The sequence below is a fragment of the Thamnophis elegans genome, chromosome 16, assembly GCF_009769535.1.
Source record: "Thamnophis elegans isolate rThaEle1 chromosome 16, rThaEle1.pri, whole genome shotgun sequence".
Taxonomy (NCBI): domain Eukaryota; kingdom Metazoa; phylum Chordata; class Lepidosauria; order Squamata; family Colubridae; genus Thamnophis; species Thamnophis elegans.
The window spans coordinates 37482089-37498460 of NC_045556.1; the positions used below are offsets into that span (position 1 = coordinate 37482089).

A 16372-nucleotide genomic window follows, 5' to 3' on the forward strand; every position below is an offset into this window, starting at 1 on the left:
TGTGTGAGTGAGAGAGAGAGGGAGAGAGAGGGAGAGAGAGGAGGCAACTCTGTGAGAGAGAGGGAGAGAGAGAGAGGGAGGGAGAGGGAGAGAGAGGGAAGGAAGGAGAGAGACGGAGGGAGAGAGAGAGAGGAGGCAACTGTGAGAGAGGGAGGGAGAGAAAGGGGGAGAGAGGAGGCAACTCTGTGAGAGAGAGAGAGGGGGAGAGGGAGGGAAAGAGGGAGAGGGAGAGAAAGAGGAGTGTGTGTGAGAGGGAGAGAGAGGAGGCAACTCTTTGTGTGTGAGAGAGAGAGAGGGAGAGAGAGGAAGTAATTCTGTGAGAGAGAGAGAGGGAAAGAGAGGGAGGGAGAGAGAGGGAAAGAGAGGGAGGGAGAGAGAGGGAAAGAGGGAGAGAGAGGAGGCAACTCTGTGTGAGAGAGGGAGGGAAAGGGGGAGAGAGGAGGCAACTCTGTGAGAGAGAGGGGGGGAGAGGGAGGGAGGGAGAGAAAGAGGGAGAGAGAGGGAGAGAAAGAGGAGGAGTGTGTGAGAGGGAGAGAGAGGAGGCAACTCTGTGTGTGAGAGAGAGGGAGAGGGGGGAGAGGGAGGGGGAGAGAGGAGGCAACTCTGTGAGAGAGAGGGAAAGAGGGAGAGAGAGGGAGGGAGAGAGGGGGAGGGAGGGGGAGAGAGAGAGAGAGAGAGAGAGGAGGTGGGCGAGAGAGGCCAACCTGCAGAGTGTGGACTGGGGCGCTGGAAGAACCGGGCTCCGGGCCGCAGAGGTGGGGTTTCCTCAGCTGACCGCTGGCTCTGCCTGCAGCCAGAGAGTCCAGCAGGCGGCTCGCCACCCTCCTTGCCCTGATCAGCCAGCGCAACTGGAGGACCCAAAGGAAGACAGGTTCATCCCCTCAGCCTGAAGGAAAAGCTGTGAGCCCTCAGCTCCTCCAGTGGGTCTCCGAGGGGTCCTTGAGGGGGCCGTCACCCATCACTCGAGAGCTGTTTGCTTTGCCTCCCCCACCGTTTCTCCCCCCTCTTCCTCCACGTGGTTCCTGCCACAAGGGGGAGAGAGGAAGTGGTTCTGTGGCTGAAGCTTTGCAATGAAGCAGGAAACGCCTGGAAGAGGTGTGGCAGTTGGGGAGGGGGGGTCAGGGCAGGGCAAAGAAGCCACTGGAAACGGGTCCACAGACACACGCCCACAACACAGGACTCCCAGGGTCACCAGGTGTGCAGTGCACCCTATTTGTGTTGTAAGAAACCAGGCCATAATACTCAACACCGAGAGAGGAGAGACTCTGGGGTGGCGTAACCCTGCCTCCTCCTCCTGCCCTTCAGGGAAGGCGGCCCCTCCTTCCTCCCACCCTTCACGTGCCACCAGCTCCCCCAGGCAGGCCCTCCCCTCCCCTTCCTGCCGTCCTGGGGAGGGGGGAAGGCACTTGTGAGTCCCCCAAGGCGGCCACCTTGAAGGGACCCCCATTTGCTCACTAAGCAGAGTCGGCTCCAGGTAGAGAGTCACGCACGAGACAGCCGTTCTGGGAAAACCTTTATGTGGGTCTGCCCCAGAGAGCGGGCGTTCGGCCTTTCAGGGGGGCGGGAGGGAGGGGCACTAGGTCTCCCAGGTGGGCAGGCTGGGGAAAGCAGCCCTGGCGGGAGGCAATCCACACGGGATGCTGGAGCAGAACAGCCAATGGGTTTCTGGGCAGCTGCCGACCTCCTCTCCTCTCCTCCTCCCCCACGCTTGAGGCAGGCCGTGCCAGCCGCTCCCGCCTCTGCCCTCCTCCACCGAGCAAGCAGAGGGCGCCTGGCACCTGCTGAGTCACGCCAAACCAGAAACCCCGTGCGCTTGGTTTGGCCAGATTGCCTGGCAGCTTCCTCTCTTCCCTCTTGGCGAAGAGGACGATGTTGTTGGCAGCAACTGTTCCCTTACACACCAAGCCCGGACCCTCCTGGGCAGCCTCCGGTCTTTGCTGGCTGGGTCGAGGACGCAAGGATCCGAGGCTTCGTGGAGAGAGCCTGGGCAAGAGGGCTGGCGTGGGCAGAACAAGGCCAGTTTCCTGGGAAAGCACAGGACACCACACTGCCAAGAGCTCAAGCGGTTGGGTGCCAGGGACAGCCCCTCCCTCTGCTGCACCAGGTGCTCCTAGCTGGGCACAGATACGGCAGCCCACTTCCCCAGGCCCTCAGAGCCATCTCCAATTCATCTGCGCCGCCCGCAAATGCCACCGTCCCCTGCTTTCCGAAGCCTCCTTTCCCAGGGAGCTGGTTCCTTGCTTGGTCGGAGGAGCGGGCAACATTCCCAGGGAGGCCACGTAGAGAACAGCCTGGAGTTTGGGCCCTTCCTCGCTTGCAGGCTGTGCCGGAGGCCCCCACCCTTCCTCGCTCGCTCGCAGCCCCTTGGATCCGAGCCAGGCCAGCGGGAGTCCTACTTGTCCAGGATGAGGAAGAGCAGCAGCAGCAGAAGGATGGGCAGGAAGACCAGCAAGAGGCTCAGCATCTCCGCTGCGGCCAGAGCCAAGAGAGCCGTCCGGTAGCACCAGGGGCATCGGCGCTCCAGCTCCGCCAGGCCGCCCACCAGGCAAGCTGGATAGCGGAGGCAGGGGAAGAAGCCCATCACGCGGCTGGTGTGGAAGCGGACGCGGAAGTGGTGCTCCAGGCCCCCCCAGAAGCCGGGCTGCCGGGGTGGCAGTGGACTAAAGGCAGGGGGCTCCGGGCCCTGGGCAGCGTTCAGCAGGAACAGCTCCTCTTGCAGCTTGCAGATCTCCCACTCCATCATTGGCGTCTTCTGGCGGCAGATGGGGCATCGCACACGGCCAATGTCAGCCGCGCTGCCCGCCTGGAGGATGGACTGCAGGCACTGGCCGCAGAGCACGTGGCTGCAGTTGAGCAAGGCCGGCTTGCGCTCGTCTTGGTCGTAGAGTTCCGTGCAGATGGGGCACTCCTGCTCATCCCCCACCACGGGCTCTTCGGCTTCGATGCAGCAGGATTGCCCCGGGGCCCCCCTGCCCGGGCCCAGCGCTTTGCTCCCCAGCAGGCAAGCCCCTTCCCTTTCCTCCTCTTCCCCCAAAGTCAGCTGGGGTGCATTTCCTGGCGGGCGGTTCTCCTCCTCCTCCTCCTCCTCCTCCTCCTCCCCAAGTGTTGCAAGCCCAGGTGGGCCATAGGCCTCTTTGGTCATAGGAGACCCTCCAGAATCCACTCCCAGCTCACCCAGACCTCCTTCTGGTTGCCCCATGGGGGAAGCGATGCTGGGCTCCTCCTCCCTGCCTCCAGAGGGCTCATCTGCTTCTGGCCCAGTCCTGGGCCCTTTGCCCTCCTCCTCTGTCAGCTGGGGACCAGTCCACTCTCCCTGCAGCAAGCCTTGCCGAAAGCTGCCCGAGGAGGGAGCAGCCCTGGACTCAGACTCCTCCTTCTCGGGGTGAACCTCTGCGCCCCCAAGGGCCGAATCCGAGGGAATCCTCGTCCCCATCCTCGTCTTGCTCCCAGCTTCAAGGAAAGGCGGTCCGGGAGCGGCTCAGCAGCTGCCGCCTTCTGCTTCTGGGGGCCAGAGTTGCCCGGGGCGCATGGCAGGATTCCATCCCGCCCAGCCTGAATCTCCTGCCCGGGAAGGGCTGCTGTTGCCTCTGCTCGGCGGCCGAGCGGCCTGACCCCAAGGGCTGCCAACAGGAAGGCTGGCAACAGCTAGGATCCTCTCTCGACTTGCGACAACCGAGACGCTGAATGGAGGGCGGAGCAGCTTTCCCTTGGCTGCAGGCCAGCGGGCGGGGGCGGGGCCGGCTGAGCAGGTAGGGCCATCCAGGTTGCTCCATGGGCAGCGATGCTGACGGGCGCGGCTTTTGTTCCTCCGTGCTGAGATGACGCCCAGCACAAGGGTCGCTGCTGCCTTTCTGTTGGCCTGCTGCCCTTCTTTGGGCTGGGCCGCGTTTTCTGGAGGAGGGGGGGGGGCGCTTCTCTGAGAGCAGCCCCAGCAGCAGCCATGCTGAGCGCTGCCTGTTTGAAGGGAGGGGGGGGTCTCCTTTGCTGCTCACAGGGATCCCTGCCAGGAGCTCAATGGAGGCAGCAAGGCTGGGCCCGTCTCCCCGTTAGCCTCGGTTCCCGTCCTCTCTGCCGCTGGGACGCTCGGGGGCTCCTGCACAGCGACTCCACGAATGCCAGATCCTCCCAAGAGACCAGGAGGCCGAGGCTTCTGGAGGCAAATTCTATCCTTGGGCTCTATCCCCCAGCTCTCCACCCACACCCACGGGGAACGTCCAGGCAGGAGTGCAACTCGGCAGCAGGGCCCGGCCTACGCTTCCCCTAGGCTCATGGGTGGGGCAGGAGCAGCAGAAGGGCCCAGCTGAGTTGGGACATCTGGAGGAGGCCCGAGAGGCCTGGCTCCTGACCTAAATGGCCTGGTTCTCCCTGTCTGCCTTCGGCCTGAACGGCCCCCTCCCAGCTGCCTGCAGCCAGCTCTCTGATGCTGCGGGAGCAGGAGCCCCTATGCTCCCTATGCCTCAGCATGATTTGCTTGGGGGAACCCCGTCTCTTCCTTCAAGGGCAAAGACAAGAAGGGAAATCTGGCACAAACAACCAAACCAAGCTCAGCCCTCTGGCCAGAAGCCGGAGCCAGGGAGGCGGGGAAGTGCTGGGAAGTGCTGGGAACCTCCGGGGCTGCTACTCAAAGGAGAGACTTTCCTCCACCTTTCCCTTCATCTCTTGAACCCTTCCCCCCTCCCCCGATTTGAGAAGAAAACATAATGTCGTCCCCCCCTTTTGCCCACCGTGAAGAAATTCTACTTCTTACTGTGAGAAAAATAATAAATTCTCTGCCCAGCGGATGTTTTCGCAAACTCTGTAGGGGCCGAGGCGATCGGATGAAGTCCCGCGAGCCACAAAAGGGGATATCATAATATCACTGGGGCTCCCCTGGTGTTTCCTCAGGCAAGAGCGAAACCTCCGGTCAGTGCCAGGCACCCCTGGATGTCTGCAGAGTGAGGAGGGGCTTCTCCACCTGTGCCCTGGCTACGGCTGGGCATCTTTCCTAGGGTTCTGTCGCCACAGCCCAACCTCAGCTGCTGAGCCCTTTTTGGAGCAAGGCCAAAGGGACCTGGGGGTGTCCCCGTGGAGCCCTCCCACCAGCCCCCCCTCTCACGGTCAAAGGCAAGAGCCAAGCGGTCATAGGCTCCGATGGCCCGGTTTATTGGTTGCGATCACGGCAGCGCTACAGCGGTTCGGTCCTTCCCCATCCACCCCAGACTCCGTGGCAGCTCAAGACCAGGTCTCAGCTTGGAAGCGGTGGGTTTGTGCCAAGCGGGCAAGGTACTCCTCCGCTTCTGGAGCAGAGAGGCCTCCTTCCGACTGGAAAACAAACTTCAGGGCTTCCGCCACTTCCTCCGGCATCTGCTTGGCATTTCTGGAAGAGAAGGGTTGCCGTAACAGGAGGAGGAAGCGGGGACAGCAAAGGCTCAGGGCCTGGTGGGCTGGCAGGAGCTCCGGAAGGGCTGCAGCAAGGGGCAACGTTTCAGCTCGGCCTGGCCCACCCCAGGAGGAGTCGGAGCCGGCTGATGATACCAGAGAAGAGTCCCTGGGGCAGATCAGGCTCTCATCGCCCTCCAGCTGCGTGGCCAAGGCGGAGCCAGACCTCCCTTCGGATGAAGCTACTTAAAGCGGATGGAAAGAGGAGACCGGGACAAAATCTGCCTACACCAATCCCTGCGTGTTGTCTCCACATCAATCCTTAGAAAGCCGAGAAATAATATAAAAATCTAATGCAATTAATTCTGTATAAAATAATACCAAGTATCAAATGTCGGAACAGCAGGTGTTACCTTTTTTTAGGGATTTAAAAAAATCCTAGAAACACATTTAAACATCTTAGGGGGGGGGGGAGAGTAAAGGGAAGCCACAAATTCAGGAAAGCGTTTTGGAAAATCCTGGCGTAGATTTTCTTCCTCCAGTTTTTTTTTTGGCGCGAGTGAAGTTGCTTTGAATGTTTGACAGTTACTACTTTTAAAACTTCAGATAACTTGGAGGAGACAGCTCCAGATGTGCGACCTACATCTGGGCTAACCTCACACAACGCCCAGTTCGTCCTCCAGGCTCCAGAAATGTGAAAAAACTCGTTTTACCCCCAGAACGGGATTGGCGTGGCCTCCACCCTGGCCTGGGCAGGAAGATGAATCAAGCGTTTCCGCCCAGGATTCCCCAGGATACACACGAAGGTGCACACCAGCCCCACATTGGAAGAAGCCCAGGCTTAAAAGCCCCACCACGCTGGCGTCCGTGCAGACATAACAAGGAAGGCTGGAGCCCAACGTGGGAAGGAGGACGGAGGGTTAAGCCCCATTCAGTCAGCAGCTCTTGCCGTCGCAAAAGCTCAACTCTCTGCCCAGAAGCTGTGGCCACCGATTCAGCGCTGCTGCCTGACCCCCTCAGGCCTTCTGCCCCAGAAAACCACCCGTACCAGCCTCCCTCTTGGCCCCCAAGGCCTATTTCCAGACGGTGCGATGGATTAGGCCACAATTCCAAACGTATGGATTGGGGGCAGCCCCGGCTGGAGCTTTGTGTGTGGGGAAAAGGAGGAACATAGCACAGGACTGGGTAAGCGAAGGCAGCCTTTAGCTGTGCCCCGAAGCTAACCCCCTTTGCTGTGGGGGCTTCCCGTGATGTGAGTTTGTTCTGGATTCTGGCATCGCTCTGTGCCACAAACGGGCTTCGTGTCACTGGGCGCCGGGAATCCTTCACTTGAGCTTGCCAAGAGGAAAGGGGGAAAGTGCAGAGCGCAAAGCCCCAGGCCTATCCCTGAGCAGCTCCACCGGCAGCGGCATTTCTTCCTGGGTAGGCTAAACCTTGTCAATCGGAGCCGGAGTATCCTCCGTGCTGAGGATAACTGGGCACTGGCTTAATTCTTTCAGCAGCTTCCTGGCACTTACCCAGATAAGTAGACGTGGGCCTCCTTGTGCTCCACCAGTTCCCACACCAGCTCCTTCTTCTCTCTGATCCGGTGCTGGACGTAGACTTTCTCTTCCTGTGGAGAGACCCCCGTGAGAGCTCAGGAAACCCCAGGGGCTCCAGGCTCCAATAAGGGAAGGAAGGGGCTGCTTCCAACCATCCAACCCCGGACCTGGCCGACTCAGAAGTGGGTTCGGGGTGCAATCGCACAGGGGCACTAAGAGGGGCCTCTGGAACAAGAGGAAGTGGGGCAAGAAGGACTATTCCACGGAGGGCACCCGCTGGCCTCATGGGCATTGCATGGGAGACACTCCCAGGGGGCTCAGGGGCTGTACAATAAAGCAGGGAAAACACAATTCTTCCTCTTTCTTAGGCAGTCAGGGGAAGCTGTCTTTCCTCCTGATACAACTGGGCATGATCTCTCCTTTCTTTTTCCCCCCTGGGCAAACGGAACAGGCGGCTGAGGAGCCTCAACAACATGGAAAACCAAATCCAACTCCGGGCAAACCAAACAGCCGGAGCGTCTCCGACAGCGGCAGCCCAGCCATGCCTCTGCAGAGGCTCCCCAGGAGCCCAGCCTCAGCACCAGAGTTCCTGGGAAGGTGGTGACGAAGGGAAGCACTTCCAACGTGCGGAGCCACAAAGCTCGCTCAGACTCAGAAAAAGGCCACCCCGACTGCGTGTCCCCCGGCGGCTGCCGCAGGAAGCTGGGTGAGGACACAGGGCCCCTCCTGTCATTGTTCTCCTCCCGGCCCCCCTTCCGAAGGCAGCTTTCGGACCAGAGCCAGGCTGCACGTTCAGCAGAGACGCCCTGTGCCACCCCTTCCTGGGCGTGAGCCCCATCCAAATGCCAGTGCCAGGAGACCACAGGCTTGGCTCATCCTCTGTCCTTTAAAAGTATGCCGCAAGGGGAAGGAGATGGCCAGGAGCCCCTTCGGCAGGCTGAGCGTTTGCCAAAGGGAAGGAAGCGTTCCCACCGGGCGGTTCCCCCACCTGCTTGCAGAAATGGGATAGAAGTAAAGCCAGGGCTGAAACTGGACTATTACCCACCCAAACCCAATGCTATTTCCTGAGCGGTAACCTCTTCCTGGAGCCTCCAGAAGGACTCTTGCCGTCATGTGGATTTTTAAAAATCTGATACCGCCACTAAGGCGAGCACCGGAGACCTTTGGCCCACTAAGGCAGATCCTTGGCCGGTCAATGCAGGAGGAAGCCAGAGTCAGACCCACCTGGCACTGGAAATGGGCAACAGTCTTGGCGTTGTATTTATTCAGTGTCAGGACAACAATGAATCAAAGCGCCAGGCCAACCATACCTGGGGGCGATAAGGCCCCGTCTGCTCCAGAGGAACAAAGTAGGAGGATGGGTGGATCTGGTGACCCAAAGTACCCCAGCCTGTGGTCTTCTGCCCCTGGACGTCACCAGCCAAAGGCCGGACCGGGCTAGAGCCTGATCACTTTCAGCGAGAACCTGCCAGACAGGCTGGCTCTCCAAGGGAAGACAGGGCCCCAGAGCCAGCCAAAAAGGGGGGGGGGAGCTGACAAAGACACAGAAGCAGCTGGCACAGAGGAAAAGCGGATGGTACGGCTCCCCCCACCCCCAGGGCAAACAGGGCTCCTCCTTCCGGCCTTCCAAAGGGCGGTTCCAGAGCCTTCCTGGATCTGGCGCAGATGAATTTCGCGGGATCCGAAATCCAAAGTTCCCGAGGGCCCACAGGACGATTCCTCTTGCCCGCTCTCCTTCCCTCCCTCCCTTTCTGCTGTGATTCCTCGAGGCCCTTCTTGGCAATCCTGGCAGAGAAACACACCCCTGCACCCCGGGTTCACTGGTGCACAAAGCTGTGTGTGCGGGATTTACCTGATCGCGGGAAAAGGCCACAAAGAGTGCCAGGAGCCCCCTCTCCACCAGTCCTTCCCACTCCGCCTGGCAGTAAAAATCTCTGGCTCTGTTTCGGCAGCCGAAGAAGAGGCAGTTCCCTCCTGAGGGAAGGCAAATGGGGACGGCATCAAGAAGGGCGACAGCCGGAGCAGCCGACGGGGCGTTGAGGGGCAGCCTGGCCTGTTCCATACGAGATCTTGGGAATGGCCAGGCTCCTCCTGGGCAGAGCCATTGTCTAAGGGAGGCCGGATGAGCACGGGGATCAACGTTACTCCGGACAGGGAAGCAGAGCCAGTCCCGGTTCCCGCCTGACCAAAGTGCGGGCAGGGCAAATAACCGAATCTTTGGAGGGCCTGTGGTGCGTTTAAGGACTGACAGCTGGAATAAAAGCAGCTGAACAGCAAGGACTTCTAACCGCAGCCATTTGTCCGAGATAGGTGATTTTATAATCTTATAAAGATGTATTGTAACTTAATAGATAATTAAGGATTTAAGGAAATAAGGTTTGTTTGAAGAGTTTGTTTTAGAGCCGAGGTGGCGCAGTGGTTAGGGTGCAGCACTGCAGGCCACTTCAACTGACTGCTATCTGCAGTTCGGCGGTTCAAATCTCACCGGCTCAAGGTTGACTCAGCCTTCCATCTTTCCGAGGTGGGTGAAATGAGGAGCCAGACTGTGGGGGCGATATGCTGACTCTGTAAACCGCTTAGAGAGCGGTTGAAAGCCCTATGAAGCGGTATATAAGTCTAACTGCTATTGCTATTGCTATTGAAATGAAGGAATATTAATGGAAACCTAAACACATAATGCTCAATGACAGTGATGTATATTTAGTTATGTTTGATGGGCAACCAGTAATCTTATTTCTAATTGTAAAAACTGATGCACCAAAGATTGTAACCAAATGAACGGCATGCTTGACAAAATTGAGGAAAGTTTTTTTGCATGTGTTGTTTTGTTTGTCTTAAAAATAAAAATATTTAAAAAAAAAACCAAGAGGCCTCAGACTCAGCATGCGAGCGGAGGCAGAAACCTGATCGAATTCTTCCACACGCCACCCTCTTTCAAAAGAGCTTTTCGGAAAGTCCCCGGCCACAACCCAGCGCCACCTACTGAAAGCTACAGGTGAGATCACACCATGCCCCTCCCTGCTGCTCAAAGTGTTCTTGCGTGACTAATTTAAAGATTAACTGGGGAGACTTTTGGGAAGTCTGCCTCAACCCCCCCCCACACACACACACAGCGGCTTCACCTGTTTTGCGCTGGGCCACTCGCTCCTGTATCGCTGCTCTAAAAACCGCCACGCCGGTGCCGGGCCCGATCATGACCACCGGAGCGCCCGGCTCCTCCGGGAATTTCAGGGTCCCCTTCTTCACCCACAGAGGAACTCGCACCACCTCTGGAAAGGGTTAAAAGAGGAGCCCGTGTCACAGAGAAGGGCACAAACCTTCCTTATTTTAAATGGCTTTATGGCAATTCCCTAGTTTTGAGAGTTGCGAGCAGTTGTGGAAAGTTGGGCGGCACACAATTGGGACAGATAAATAGACCCCAATGCCCCCCACCCCCCCCAATTCTGCAAAGCAAGACCTCCTTCTCTCCGCAGTGGTTTCGGTCAGCGGTGGGTTCCTACCAGTTTGGACCAGTTTGGCTTGGTGACCTGGGTTGCTGGAACCAGCAGTGACCCAGACCCGCCATGCCCCCGAACTGGTTCTATGGTACCGCTATCTTGTTTTTTGGCTTCTGCAATTTTTATTGCATTATACATGCGTGCACAGTGCGCAATAAGCATGCACCCAGCGCATCCACCAGCAGACCGGCAGCAGTGACCGCCGGAACCCACCCCTGGTTTCCACGAAGCTAAAAGCAGGGCAAGCTCACCATTCTGTGGATTGAGAGAGGCCAGCCAGGTGGAGCACAGGCCCCGCCGAGCTTTAGTGAGAATGGTCTTGTACTGCACCACAGCCAGGAGGATCTGAATCCGGTTGGGATGCACCTGGGAGGAGGAAGAGGGGGGGCAGAGACAGAATAAGTCCTGGACCCCGGATGGGGGGACCTGGCAGACCTGAAGAGCCGAGGTGGCGCAGTGGGTAGAGTGCAGTACTGCAGGCCACTTCAGCTGACTGCTATCTGCAGTTCGGCGGTTCAAATTTCACCGGCTCAAGGTTGACTCAGCCTTCCATCCTTCCGAGGTGGGTGAAATGAGGACTCAGACTGTGGGGGCGATATGCTGACTCTGTAAACCGCTTAGAGAGGGCTGAAAGCCCTATGAAGCGGTATATAAGTCTAACTGCTATTGCTATTGCTAACTCGGACAGGGATCAAGGGGGAGAAAGTACCTGCTGCCCTGAGCAGCAGAAAAAGGACACAACCCTTTGTAAATAAGAAAAGGAAAGAAAAAGCGGTGCCTGTGAGCAATGAGCTGTTTGGGGGACTGGCCAGACGTAGGCAGAAAAACTCTCTCTGCAGGCGAGCTTTATTTTTATTTGTTTGTATTTTTGTATTTGTATTTTATTGGTCTTGTATGCCGCCCACTCCCGAAGGACTCCAGGCGGCTTACAATAAACAAAGGAAGGGGATAAATAGACAAATAGACAAACAACAATTTAAAATACACAACATTCATAGTTCCTGTGGGGCTGACTATTTCAACAGCCACCCAGCCTGCCAGAGCAGCCAGGTCTTCGTGGCTTTGCGTAAGGCTGGGAGAGTAGTAAGGGTCCGGATCTCCACAGGGAGCTCGTTCCAGAGGGCTGGAGCTGCAACAGAGAAGGCTCTCCCCCGAGGAGTCGCCAGCCGACATTGGCTGGCAGATGGGATCCGGAGGAGGCCTAGTCTGTGCGATCTGATCGGTCTATGGGAGGTAATTGGCAGGAGGCGGCCTCTCAGGTACCCAGGTCTGATGCCATGTAGGGCTTTATAAGTAACGACTAGCACCTTGAAGCGAGTCCAGAAACTAATGGGTTAGACTAGACTAATTTCTTGGTTCTGTGGGAAAAGTGAAGGAGCGAGGGCAGCCTGTGGGTTGAAGGGGCTCCTCCTCAAGGAAATGGGGAGTCCATTACACTCATCTAAGTGCCACTTTTCAGAAGGTGGCAGAAGCCCAGGGGAAGCGAGGGGGCTTTCCTTTCCCCCAGGGTTGGAGTTCACAGGAACTAGGAAACCTCCAGATTTCAGTTCCCTCCACCCAAGAATGAAGATGAGACGAAGTGACAGCTTGGAATTATCCCAGGACAATTCCCGATTCCCTCTCAGAGCTCTAGTAGGGCAGGTGAAGAATCAGGGACGGGATGGGGGGGGGAGGAGGCGTCCATTTATTCCAAATCCATTTAGCATCCGTTCAAAGCACCCATCCGCTCTTCCCTTCCCGACATCTGCGCCGTCTTACCAGCGTGGAGGAAGCAATGGAAAAAGCCCGGGGCCTGATCTGTGGAATGAGATCCAGCAGGTAATTCCATGGAATGGCACATGTTGTGTGTGGGAAGTCGCAGAGGACCTTGGGAGGAGGAGGAAAGGAACAGGTAATATTCAACTGCGGTAAAAAAAAAGAAAGACAAATGCAGAAAAGGAAGCAGCAATATTTCAACTGCTCGAAAGGGCTTTTCTGAAGCCAATGCAGAGGGGGTTTTATTGGGGGGGGGGAGGGTCTCCTGAAGATTAAAAAAAATTTTTTTTTATATATTCTCTTACATACCATTTTAAGTATACATTCACATAATTGTTATTCTTCTTCACATCTTATACATTTGTTATTCCATTTAATAGGTTATAGTATACAGTTTGGGTTGCTTTATTTACCATCCCTTCCGCCTGTTGTAACACCACCTTCTTTTCCCTTTTTCTCCCTCCCTCCCTTCTCTACTTGCTTCCTTCCTCCTCTCCTTCCCCTTCCTTCTTCCCTTAACTCTCTCCTACTTTTCCTCTTCCTACCTTCTCTCCTTCTCTTTCTCTCCCTTCAATCCTCCTCTCCTTTCCCTTCCTTCTTCCCTTCCCTTTCTCCTAGTTCTACTCTTCCTCTTCCTACCCTCTCTCCTTCTTTCTCTCCCTTCAATCCTCCTCTCCTTCCCCTTCTTTCCTTCCCTTTCTCCTACTCTTCCTACCCTCTCTCCTTCTCTCTCTCTCTCCCTTCCATCCTCCTCTCCTTACCTCTTTCTTCTTCCCCCCCCCTTCCTCTCATTCTCTCCTCCTCTCTCCCTTTCCTTTTCTGTTGCTGTAGGTGTCTCTTTCAAATCTCAGTTTATGTTTTCTTGGGGATGGTATTTCCGCAAACCCGAATATGATTTGCTATCATTTCTTATTCCCTTACCTTCGCTAATCTATCCTAGCTATGTTTTTTCCCCCCTTGGAGGTTTTTTTAATGGAACTAGCTCAGCTGGGGCAGAACGCGTGTGCACAGCTCTGTGGGTAAATGCTCTGAGATCTCAATCGCCAGAGTGGACGGGATTTCTCCCAACCCAGAGAGGGAGGGGAAAAAAATCACAACCCCCTAACCAAAAAGTGCAAAGCTATTGGAAGGGCGATGGCTCCTGGGAGGTCTGAACTTGAAAGGGGTTTTGGTTTATGGAGGAACGTGGTTGGGTTTGAGGACAGGAGACCAAGGCAAACTGACCCCACCAAGTCCCCCAGCTAGCAAACAGCGGCTCCCTTCCCTGTGGCCGGGTGCAGACCCAGAAAGGAAGCTGGCTTGGCCTACCTCGAGGGTGGTCCTGCGTGGCCTGTTGCAGTAGGCGTAACGCTCCTCCTGGCCTTGTGCTGAGCTGAATTCCTGCAGCTTGCTCCGCTCCAGGTCATTTGGGGAGAAGTGAGACAGGAACTCGAAGAAGGAGCGACGAGGGACGCATGTTATGTCCAGACAGTGGGTCACCAGGTCACAGACAGTGGATGCCTGGGGCAGGTGAGCAGGGAGAGATGTGCCTGGAAGGCAGGAGTCCAAGAAATCAACAGGGCTCTGGTGGCTGAAAGGCTACTGGATTAAAGCTCCTTGTGAAATGGGCCAATTTCACCGGTTTTCATAAAAGCTACCAATGGCGACTGGACCTTATCACAACCACCATCTTGAAATCAAGAGGATAAGTCCCTTTATCCCTTTATAGAGCCGAGGTGGCGCAGTGGTTAAATGCAGCACTGCAGGCTGACTCTGTAAACCGCTTAGAGAGGGCTGAAAGCCCTATGAAGCGGTATATAAGTCTAACTGCTATTGCTATTGCTATTATCCCTTTCAAACTGGCTGCTACAGAACTGTCTTCATTTCTGCAAATCGTATCAATCAATTAATTAAAATTGGTTGGTTTATTCCCCTAAGATTTCTTTAATCAGACACTAGCCAGAAAATGGCACGACAGAGAGTTTATCAATTCGGCACAAGAAACCATTGGTTGCCCTCTGACACCACGGGGTGACATCACCAGATCTCGCTGCTTTAGCAGAGATACTCAGAGAGGATTCACACCCTGGTCAGTGTCTCTTTGCACTTCGACCATCAGGGCAGAAGACATCAAAGCATAGCCAGCCGAACAAACAGGTTTAAAGATAGTTTCTATCCTTGGGCTGCCAGACTTTCAAATACAACCACAATCACTCCATGCGCACGCTAGTTTCCCCCCCCCCCTTTTTTCTTTCTCTTTTTGTTTCTGTTATAATTTTGCACCAGTGAGGTTAAAATCAATTTCGTTGTATTTAAGTACAACGACAATAAAGATTATACTTTATATGTCCAAGATGACAGGATTCAGAACAAGGGATCAGAACAAGAACAAGCCTGGCGTTTGGAGACTCTAGAATTCTAGCTGTTGAAAGTCAGCCTTTCTGGTGCTCTTGCCCCACAAGGAAGCCCGTTAGCCCTGGGAGTGGGGTGGGGAGCAGCCGGAGGGAATTCCCAGGCTCCCTCAGCTGCTGAGAGGCTGGCAGGGAAATGACTCCTCTGCCAACCAGGAAGAGGGGGCTGGGGAGGCTCCCATTGGTCTGGAAGAGACTGCAGAGGGAAACTCTTTATACCTGCCTCCGTTGGCCTCAAGGTGAAGCAGGCATCTTGGTCCAGGCGCAGGAGATCACAGAAAAGGCGCACTTCCTCAGGGCCATTGTGTGGCTGGATCATCACAACATCCCCTGCAGCATATCTGCCCGGAAGAGGCAAGGCCTGAGATCCTCGCTGGGGATCCGTTTTCTCAGGTTTCCTGCTTTCTTTTACGCCAAGCTGCCCTTGGAGAGCTTGTTAGAGGCCCAGGAAGCTACCTGCGACCTGCTCTATCACAGCCAGGCTGGGCAGGGGATGCTCCTTCGCCTGCCCCTTGCCCACTTTGACCAGGCGATGCTGGCAGGGACTAACCTGGGCACTGAGTAACAGGCCCTCCCATACAGGGAGATCCTCTTCTAACCCTTTCTCAGTGCTCTGCGTTTGAAGACCCAGGAGAGAGCAGCAGAACGAACCAAGGAAACTCACTCGATTCCAGAGCCTGTGATATCAAATTCGATAAGGCGGACATCTTGGAAATGGGATTCTGACGTCACCCTCTGATTGGAAACCATCCGGGCATAGAAAGGATTCCCCTCTGATGGAGCATCGCTCAGCCCATCCTCCTCCGGTTGCAGCCTTGCTCTGCAGGGGTCACCAGAGGCCTCGTCCAGGAACTGAAAGGTGTACTTGGGGGGCAAGCTGCAAAAGTCGGAATTGGGATAATAAGTTCTCTTTCCTCAGCATGTGGGGAAGGCAGGAAGATGCCGAGTCGCTGTGGAAAACCCATCCCTTTTCCCCCTTCACCTCGCATAGGCAGCCCAGTTCTATTTGCGTGTTTCAAAAAGGAAAACAGCAAAGTTATTCGAAAAATAATGGAGTGTGCTGAAATGAGTAAATTGACATTTGAAATTAGAGAACAAGAAGACGAGCAATTTTATAAGATATGGGATTTGTTTTATCAGTGGCTGGGGGAAAAAAACCTGGGAATGAAAAATGTCATGTTTTAACTGAAGGAGCTAAGTGATAATACAATTATGCTGTGAAATCATATAACAATGATACAATGACTGATACATATATGAATTGAATACTTTAGAACTTTTTGTTTTAAAATGGATAAGGATAACAATGAATTTATGTATACTTGATAAGAGGATTGGTGATATAATGTATAACCCTAAGAATATATTACAAAGATATCTTGTTGTTGATATATAATTTTAGTAAGGAAGTAATGAAAAATTGGTATATATATGAAGTGGCTATTTAGAATACCTTGTTGAAAAATGAAGGAATAGCATCTTTGTTTGAAGGTATGATGTACAAGGACAATAATGAACATAAGCATACTCAATGGATGATTGGTGGAATTATAATTGAAAACAGTGATATACAAATATAAATGGTTGGTAAATCTCTTTCATATCGGGATCTGTGATTATATAAAGGTACACTGTTATTAAATAGACAATCAAGAATGTAAGGGAATTCGGTTTATTGAAAAAATAATAATAATATTAATTGTAACTGAATATACATTGTACAATGAAAGTGAGGTATTTAGTTATACTAGATGAAAAATCTGTGATTGTAAATGTATTTGAGAATATGGATGCAAAAACACTTGTAACCAAGTGTTGTATGTAATGGATA

The 16372-nt window shown here is 54.7% G+C and overlaps 1 protein-coding gene across 4 annotated transcripts in view; it reads right to left on the reverse strand.

Annotated features, from left to right (window-relative positions):
- The window catches only part of NDOR1 (NADPH dependent diflavin oxidoreductase 1), a 41112-nt gene that overhangs the window by 20501 nt on the left and 4239 nt on the right, over positions 1-16372 (reverse strand). For 2 of the 4 annotated variants that reach the window (XM_032232945.1, XM_032232946.1), the window contains 9 exons: positions 15206-15418; positions 14761-14882; positions 13460-13680; positions 12155-12262; positions 10648-10762; positions 10022-10168; positions 8752-8873; positions 6876-6970; positions 5122-5356 (listed from right to left, as the gene is read on the reverse strand). In XM_032232945.1, the coding sequence (XP_032088836.1) occupies positions 5212-5356; positions 6876-6970; positions 8752-8873; positions 10022-10168; positions 10648-10762; positions 12155-12262; positions 13460-13680; positions 14761-14882; positions 15206-15418 (1288 nt within the window). In that variant the 3' untranslated portion in view covers positions 5122-5211. Of the gene's footprint in view, positions 1-5121; positions 5357-6875; positions 6971-8751; positions 8874-10021; positions 10169-10647; positions 10763-12154; positions 12263-13459; positions 13681-14760; positions 14883-15205; positions 15419-16372 lie in introns of those variants that run through there. The other 2 variants (XM_032232947.1, XM_032232948.1) reach the window with 1 other exon arrangement.